This window comes from Cebus imitator, unplaced genomic scaffold, assembly GCF_001604975.1.
Source record: "Cebus imitator isolate Cc_AM_T3 unplaced genomic scaffold, Cebus_imitator-1.0 Scaffold181, whole genome shotgun sequence".
Taxonomy (NCBI): Eukaryota; Metazoa; Chordata; class Mammalia; order Primates; family Cebidae; genus Cebus; species Cebus imitator.
Window position 1 is genome coordinate 600010 of NW_016107496.1, and position 9319 is coordinate 609328.

At 42.4% G+C, this 9319-nt stretch overlaps 2 protein-coding genes across 3 annotated transcripts in view; one reads left to right on the plus strand and one right to left on the minus strand.

Moving 5' to 3' along the window:
• CCNT1 (cyclin T1) overlaps positions 1-3543 on the minus strand; it is a 24730-nt gene extending 21187 nt beyond the window's left edge. For both annotated transcript variants that reach the window (XR_001830157.2, XM_017545706.2), the window contains exons 1-2: positions 2944-3543; positions 775-856 (exon numbers count right to left, since the gene is read on the minus strand). Coding sequence is in view for 1 of the 2 variants with exons in the window: in XM_017545706.2 (XP_017401195.1) it covers positions 775-856; positions 2944-3104 (243 nt within the window). In the remaining variant the exon portion in view is untranslated. The remainder of the gene's footprint in view (positions 1-774; positions 857-2943) is intronic.
• Positions 3544-3546: 3 nt separating this feature from the next.
• TEX49 (testis expressed 49) overlaps positions 3547-9319 on the plus strand; it is a 35788-nt gene continuing 30015 nt past the window's right edge. Inside the window, exon 1 of the mRNA XM_037744654.1 lies at positions 3547-3583. Coding sequence (XP_037600582.1) covers positions 3547-3583 — 37 coding nt within the window. The remainder of the gene's footprint in view (positions 3584-9319) is intronic.

The following is a 9319-nucleotide window of genomic DNA, read 5'->3' on the forward strand; positions in this document are numbered from 1 at the left end:
AAGGTCATGACGTCCAAAAGAATATCCCTACACTAGCCAGGTGCAGTGGCCCATGCCTGTAATCCCAGCACTTTGGGAGACTTGGGTGGGAGGATAGCTTGAGGCCAGGAGTTTGAGACCAGCCTGGGCAACACAGCAAGACCTCCTATCTCTAAAAAATATATATAAAATGTTAGAAAGAATATCTCTGTATTAGATAATTACCAGATCATTCATTTATTCAGTAAGTTTACTGAAGCTGCTTTTTTTTTTTTGAGACAGAGTCTCACTCTGATGCCCAGGCTGGAGTGCAGTGACTCAATCTTGGCTCACTGCATTCTCAACCCCTTGAGTTCAAGCAATCCTCTGGCCAGCCTCTGGAGTAGCTAAGACCACAAATGCATACTACCATATCCAGCTAGTTGTTTTTTGTTTTTGTTTTTTGATGTTTTGTAGAAATGAGGCCTCACTATGTTGCTCAGGCTGATTTTGAACTCCTGAGCTCAAGTGATCAGTCTCTCAAAGTGCTGGGATTAAGCTGTGAGCCATTACACCCAACCTAATCTACTTCTCTGGAGAATCTACATGGATGTACTAAATCCACTAGACAACTAGACACTTTACAGGAAAACTGAAATGTTGGATTCAGAACAGCAACACGGCACATAATGAAAGTGATCAACCCTAAATTCTGAAGTTCAAATCATAGTGCAGTAGCAAAGACCAACCACAAATGGAATAGGTCGTTGGAATCGATCACAAAAGGATTACACCAGATTAAAAAATTATACTTACATTTCGATGGAATTGTGTGAAGGACTGAATCATGTAGAATCGATGCATGTATACTATAGCAGTGTTGATAGTCAATTGTGAGCTGAAGTGTTCAAGTTAAGATCCAAAAACAGACAGGTATAATTCTGGAAAGGATAACCTCTATCTCCTCCCAAAAGGATGAAATGGCCAAGCAAAGTAGATGCTACTAAACGAAAATCATACTTAATCTCTCCAAATCAAAGAGTAGCTCTGTTTTCGTTCACTGAATTACTAACTGCCCACTGAGCTTAGCACATTGCCTTACATATAACGTATTTAATATAAATGTACTGAATAAATAAACTTCTCAGAATGTATGGATGTAGACAGAATTTTTTTTAAAAAACTATATAAGGCCTGGCTGGGTGCAGTAGTTCACTCCTGGCCTCAAGTGATCCGCCGGTCTCGGCCTCCCAAAAAGTGCTGGTATTACAGGCGTGAGCCACCGTGTCCGGCTGACAACCTTAATGAAAACACACATGCAAAAAGGAAAGCGCTTTAAGGATACACTGAAATAGGATTTCTTTCTTTCTTTATTTTTTTGAAGACAGGGTTTCACTCCCACAGCCAGGCAGGCTGGAGTGCAATGGCGCGATCTCAACTGACTGCAACCTCCGCCTCCCAAACTCAATTGATTCTCTGGCATCAGCCTCCCGAGTAGCTGGAACTACAGGCAAACACCACCGCACCCAGCTAATTTTTGTAGAGACAGGGTTTCGCCATGCTGCCCAGGCTAGTCCTGAACTCCTGGGCTAAAGCCATCCGCCCGCCTCGGCCTCCCAAGTGTTGGGATTGCAAGCTTGAGCCACCCCGCCTGCCCTTTCAAACAAAAAAGGTTTAACTCCGTACTGACAGGATGCTTAGGAAACAAACCTGGACATCAGGAGGAAACAAACTGGCAATAAAAAAGACACCCATTTTGAGATGAACACATCCTTAAGATACAAACATTATTGTCAGCCACACATTTAAATAGAAGCTACACCCAAGAAAATTTTCACATACAGAGTGGAAAGAACTTTATACTGGTTTTCTCGACCACAAAATAAGTGTATTTCCTGACAAACAAAAATATGTGGGAGAAGTTACCTCATGGGTTTTTGTTTTTGAGACGGAGTTTCGCTCTTGTTGCCCAGACTGGAGTGCAATGGGGCAATCTCGGCTCACTGAAACCACGCAGCCTCCCGAGTTCGAGCGACTCTCCTGTCTCAGCCTCCTGACTAGCTGGGATTACAGAAACCAGCCACCACGCCGGGGTAACTTTTTTGTATTTTTAATAGAGACAGGTGTTTCATCATATTGTCCAGGCTGGTCTCGAACTCCTGACCTCGGGTGACCCACCCACCTCGGCCTCCCAGACAGCTGGGATTATAGGCGTGAGCCACCGCACCCGGCCGTTACCTCACTTTTGAAACAGAAAATGAAATACACGCCAGCACTCTAAATAACTTAAGGACTTAATATTTTGTAAATTACTTAAAACATTAGATTCGTGGGTATACGCCCCTACACACCTAAACATCTTTCTTTCCTCTGAAATTCTATAAAACAGCTGCTACTGAGCATCTGAATGCAAAGCATTATGATGGACACAGAATCAAACACAAGAGGTATCATCCCAATTTACAGACAAGACCAAGAATTTGACAGGTATCTTAAACAGCTAGTAGATGGGAGGAATGGATTTTGGACCAAGGCTGAGACATTAATTCTGGACCACCCTTTGTAACACTTTCAGGTACCAAATTTCTCGAAATTTACACACTAGGTTTGGGAGGCAGCCGTCAACAGAGAAACCTCTGCCAGACACAGACCCCCTAGGGCACAGAGGAAAATAAGTATCTTAAAGTCACCAGAGCAGATAAGAACACAAAGAGAGAGCTGGAGGGGCTGGTTAAAACACAAAGCCAGGAAGGATACGAATTCCCAGCAAGGTTGGTGGCACGGGAGAGCGAGCGGGAAATCAATTCCGCCTCGCTTCCCTAGCGCGAACTGAGTTTCAGCCCGCCCACTGTGGGTTCTCCCAACTAGACATCCAGCTCCTGCCCACCGTCTTCCCCACTTTCTTCCCCCACCAGAGCCTGAGACCTGGACGCCAGAGCATGGCGGGACCAACTCCAAGGCCGAAGGCCTAGGCCGCAAGGATACACGTTAAGACGCTGCCCCATTTCCTGGAGCAGATTGGCCGCCTGCTGGCGATTAGAAAGTTCTTTATCTGGGTCCAGGCCAAAACGACGGGACGGGCTATTTTCCAGCTGTTCTCGAGTAAAATACCACCGTTTGTTGTTGTTCTTCCTGTCTCCCTCCATAGTGCTTCAACCAGAAGGCAGCGGCGGAGGCTGCAAGCACTTCCCAGCGTCACCTACGAGGCGACCCACATCCGCTGTGCGGGGGCAACTGCGACTTGACGAACTTCCGCTGAGCGTCGACCGCCAGGCTGTGACTCGCTTCCGTAGAGGAAGCAAAAGTCAAAGGACCTACTTCCGGAATGCACCTCGTTATATCCCCGAAGCCGAATTAACAGTCTATGACCAGAAAAAAAACCTTGAGCCGAAGACGCAGACGCGTCACGCGGGGTGGGGTTCGAAGTTCTCGCTTAAACACCGTGTATCTTCTCGCGAGAACCGGAGTGAGCGTTGGCGCCCGGGCTTAGGCTGCCAGGGCGCAATTGTAGTGGGATGAGGCGCCCGCCCACGCGCCGCTTGGCGGTTCTTAGGAGAACTTCGTTTGTGATGGCAGTGATGATGTAAAATGGGGCGGCAGCTGGAGAACTTCAAAGAGAAAATAGGTGAGGCTGTCAGAAACTAAAAAACAGAATCCAATGGCGAGGCTCTCTCGTATACCGGAACATAAAGCAACTAGAAAGCTGTTACATTGTTGGTAGCAATGCGAAATACGACAACCCATTTGGACAGGTCGCTTTAATGTGTAGACGAAGCCATGAAAACATTTTCACATTTCGCCACAGTGATCCAACTTAAAGGGATAAAATGAAATTAGTAACCTTAAGAGCTTACATGTCCCAGGCACAATATTGACTTAAATAAACTGTTTCATTTATTCAGCACAACTCTAAGAGATAATTTTTAAATCTCTGTTTGCGAATGGGTGAACTAAATCTGTCCCTGGAGTGTGGAAGGCCTCCACCACTACCCCTCACTTACACGATTTACAAGTTCCTGCGCTCTGTGAAGATATATCCCAGCTCCAGCGTCTGATAGCTGTTTGGTCCTGGGCAAGATAGTTGACCTCTCTGTGCCTCTTTTGTGTGATAATACCTATGTTTTAGATTGTGAAAGGGAGTAAAGATTTTATGAATAGAAATTATTTATAATAGTACTGAATAATTTCTAATTATTCAGTAGCTCTTATTGTTACAATATTTGTTACATTGTATTGACATTGAAGGCAAGAGCAATGCCTTCATTTTTGTATGGCACCTACCTAGTATGGCCCTGGCCCTAGTAAATAGTCCTTAAATCTTTGTCAGATAAATGTGCAGAACACCTCACAATACAGAAACAGGATCTGGTAGTTTGTCCGAACTACACCACTAATAAGCATAGATCCTAAATCTAATTCCATTCATCTTTCCATTCATGCGAGCTGGATTCTGGCTTTTCTGGAACCACATTAGTTTACCTTGATTAAATTTGAGTAATTTTAGATGGATTTGGATAATATTAGAATCCTTTGTCTTGCTTTGATAATATTTTGGGTTTTGTCATTTCTAGGCATGGGTGATCTTACTATGTTTGATCACCAATGCCTAGAAATGGATTAGAATGATTCTAATTCATTCTCAGAAGTGTTTCTTTCCATTTCAGGTCACCTCTGCCATATTCTGCCTGTAGTTAGTATTAGCTCCATTTTGCCCTGGAGAAATTGAGGTTCAGGAATTAAATGATTTACTTCGGGTTATAAGGTAAAAGAACTTAGGATTTCAAACTTCTTCCCTCTCAGACTCTAGTTTTAATAGAATAAGCACCTATAAAATAGGTTTTTTAGTAGAATAAGCACTTTTTCAGTTACGTAGTCATGTATGTTGTCTTTAAACAGTTGTGTTAGTTCATTTTCACACTGCTGATAAAAAGATACCCGAGACTGGACAATTTACAAAGGAAGGAGGTTTAATGGAGAATGGAGAACTCACAATTCCACATAGCTGGGGATGCCTCACAACCATGTCAGAAGACAAGGAGGAACAAGTCACATCTTAAGTGGATGGTAGCAGGCAAATTTTCTGATTTGTGCTTGGTTCTCCACTTTTTCTCTAGGATTAATGACTCCATATTGAGTTTGCTATCTTGGTTAAGTATGCCGCTCTTCAGGGCATATGTTAGCCTTTAAATACACTTTAATAATACACACTGCCCTTAAAGAACAATTGACAAAATTTTAAACCAGAGGAATTTTCTTTTTAAAAAAATATAAATACTACTCCATTTCTTGTAAGTCATACCTATAGGTCTACTCCTCCTATTTACTAGAGACTAATCTTGTTCTGGGTATAGGACTGTGTTTCATGGCGTTTTGGGGTTTTTGTTTTTATTATTTTTAAATTTTTATTTTTTTTCTGTGAAACTGCTTCAGAAGGTCCTAAGAACGTGTACCCCTGTTTTTGTTTGTACAAATGGGATCTTGCCATGTTGCACAGGCTGGATTCAAACTCCTAGGCTCAAGTGATCCTCCCAACCTCAGCTTCCCAAATAGCTAAGATAATAGGCACATGCCACCATACCCGACTAGATCATAGCTTTTAAATACTAGAATATGTCACTTTTTTGTGTTATCAACAATGTAATGGCTTTAGACATGATACACTTTTTTTTTTTCTGAGACAGACTCTCACTCTGTCACCCAGACTGTAGTACAGTGTCATGATCTCAGCTCGCTGCAACCTCACCTCCCAGACTCAAATGATTCTGCCTCAGCATCCTGAGTAGCTGGGGTTACAGGCCTGCACCAACACACCCAGCCAACTTTTGTATTTTTTTTTTTTTTTTTTTTTTGAGACAGAGTCTCACTCTTGTTACCCAGGCTGGAGTGCAATGGCGCGATCTCGGCTCACCGCAACCTCCGCCTCCTGGGTTCAGGCAATTCTCCTGCCTCAGCCTCCTGAGTAGCTGGGATTACAGGCACGCACCACCATGCCCAGCTAATTTTTTGTATTTTTAGTAGAGACGGGGTTTCACCATGTTGACCAGGATGGTCTCGATCTCTTGACCTCGTGATCCACCCGCCTTGGCCTCCCAAAGTGCTGGGATTACAGGCTTGAGCCACCGCGCCCGGCAACTTTTGTATTTTTAATAGAGACACAGTTTCACTATGTTGCCCAGGCTAGTATCAAACTCGTGGCCTCATGTGATGCAGCCCACCTCAGCCTCCCAAAGTGCAGGGATTACAGGTGTGAGCCACCATGGCCAGCCAGACGTGATATACTTTAAAACATAATCTGAATTATTAACATTTTCTCTATCCCTTTCTTAAATTGAGACAATCAACAAAGTGAATAAATCCAGCTTTGTTTGTAACATTTGCCAATTTCTGTGATATAAATCCTCCCACCATGCCTGATTTCAGTATGCCCATATGACATCACTGATCACAACATTGGGAAAGAGGCACACACCATCACATAGTATTTTCTCCAGACAGATACAATAGATAGGGAGTACCAGTTTCTAGTCTGACAGGTAAAGAACTTGTGGGTGATCACTCCCATTCTCACAAGAAGGAAAAAGCCAAACAAACTAAAACTTAACAGCCCTTCTTATACTGAGAACTGAGGTCCCGTCACCCCAAAATCTGGAGAGACATTGCGACTCAAAATAGGTAGAACAGAGAATCATGACATACTTGGAGGAAAAACCACTACTGGAACCAGCAACTGGTAGAAATACTTATAGGACAATTGACGAATTGCTGGAGACTGAACATAGACTAGCTTGAGATACTTTTAGACTCTTAGGCACCCAGTGTTAAGGCATCCCCCACATTTTTGTGAGTTTGCTTCCAACAGGAAGAGAGAGAAGTTAGCCATTTTGAAATAGAGCATTCTATTTTCCTTAACAAAGGCCTGTCTTCAAGGGAAACTGTGGAACAGAGCCTAACCAATGTGGGAGAAGGGATATACCCAACAGAAGCCTCCTCTAGTCTTCCTGTTTCATGTGAGGGAAGGAAAAAAATGAGACAGTTGTGAGGGTCATAGCCCAAGGACATATGTGCAATGAAAGACAGACCTAATAATAGAATTACAGAATGCTTTCCCTTACCCACCTTAATAGGGCTCCTGTATAATAATGGGATTATAACTGAAAAAACTGCAAGGCTCTGACCCTATTTCAGGAAGAATCTCTAAGGAAATTCAAAGAGCAGGGGAGGCAAAAACAAGGACACCATAGGAAATTTTAGCATCTAACACCTACAGCTATAGCAAACAGTAAACACAACTTAATTCCTAGCCATATAAACAAAACCTGACCCTTACCCAATACATCATGTCTGACTTAAATCAATTATATGGCATGCTAAAATGTAAATATATATACAATCTAGAAAGACAAAGCAAGGCCAACAGCAATGGCTCATGCCTGGAATCCCAGTATTTTGGGAGGCTGAGGCGGGCAGATCACCTGAGGTCAGGAGTTCGAGACCAGCCTGGCCAACATGGCAAAACCCCGTCTCTACTAAAAATACAAAAATTAGCTGGGCATGGTGGCAGTCACCTGTAGTCCCAGCTACTCAAGGGGCTGAGACAGGAGAATTGCTTGAAACCGGGAGGTAAAGGTTGCAGGGAGCTGAGACCATGCCATTGCACTCCAGCCTGGGCAACAGAATTGATACTCCATCTCCTCCATCTCAAAAAAGACAAAGCAAGTATCAGAACCAGACGCACATATGGCAGAAATTTGGGAATTACCAGACTCAGAATTTAACTATTAATATGTTAAGGGTACTAATGGAAAAAGAAGACAACATTCAGTAACAAAGGGTAAAGTAAACAGAGATAAAAACTCTAAAGAATCAAAAGGAAATGCTAGAGATCAAAAACACTGTAACAGAAATGAAGAATGCCTTTGGTGGGCTCATCAGTATACTGGACATGACAAAGGAAAAAATCAGTAAGCTTGAAAACATGTCAGTAGGAGACTTCCCAAACTGAAAAACAAAGAGAAAAACAAATGATAAAAGAGTGGAATATCCAGATACAATGGGAGTAAATAAACTCATGAGCATAGATTAGAGTAAAATAATCAGGATGAGATGAGTTGTTAGTATTTACTACATTTATTTTATTTTAAGACAAGTTCTGGCTCTGTCACCAGTCTGGAGTGCAGTGGCACAATCTCGGCTCAAGACAACCACCACCACCCAGGCTCAAGCCATCCTGTCACCTCAGCCTCCTGAGTAGCTGGGACTACAGGCACATACCACCACACCCAACTAATTTCTGTTGCTTTTTTTTGGTAGAGACAGGGTTTTACCATGTTGCCCAGGCCGATTTCAAACTTGTGAGCTCAAGAGATCCATCTGTCTCGGCCTTCCAAAGTGCTGGGATTACAGATGTTAGACACCATGTCTGGTGTACTACCTTTATTTTTAATATAACTTTTTCAATTCTAAGTTTAATTTAATTTTTAATCCCTTAACAACCAGTTCACAAAATTAATGAAAATTTAACAAGCTTTCAAAAGTCACTGTGATTTGGCACACCACTGCTGAAACAAAAACTCATTGAAAAGTATCCTATTCAGATTTTTTTTTCCTGACTATAAGGCTGGATTACTACTAATACTTAAATACTGACTTAAATTTTTAAAAGACTTAAATACAGGCTCATGCCTGTAATCCCAACACTTTGGGAGGTCAAGGAGGGCAGATCACTTGAGGTTAGCAGTTCGAGACCAGCCTGGTCAACCAATGGTAAAACCCCAACTCTACTAAAAATATAAAAATTAGCCAAGCATGGTGGCATACCCTTGTAATCTCAGCTACTCGGGAGACTGACGCACGAGAATCGCTTGAACCCGGAAGACAGAGGTTGCAGTGAGCCGAGATTGCACCACTGGACTCCAGCCTAGGCAACTAATGGAGACTCAATCTAAAAACAAACGAACAAACAAAAAAGATTTAAATACTGTTTGTCAAGTTTCCATTATGTGCTGAACACTGTTCTAAGGACATTTGCATATATTATCACATTCAGTTCTCATAACTATCAGGTAGATACTGTCATTGCCATTTTTTAAAATTTAAAATTAAAAACTGAGGCTTAATTTATTCAAAGTCAGACACCTAGAATATGGCATAACTAAGATTTGAGCCCAGGTCAGTGCTGTTTCTACTCCCTGCCTTCTGATGCTTACAGTAGAAGACTAGATCAAGAAAAGGTGTACTGACAACTGATTCCTCCATTTTTCAGACGTTATTTAGCCCACTCTCACTTCAGCTCCATTGTGAACCTTTTTTTTTTTTTTTTTTTGAGGCAGAGTTTCACTCTTGTTACCCAGGCTGGAGTGCA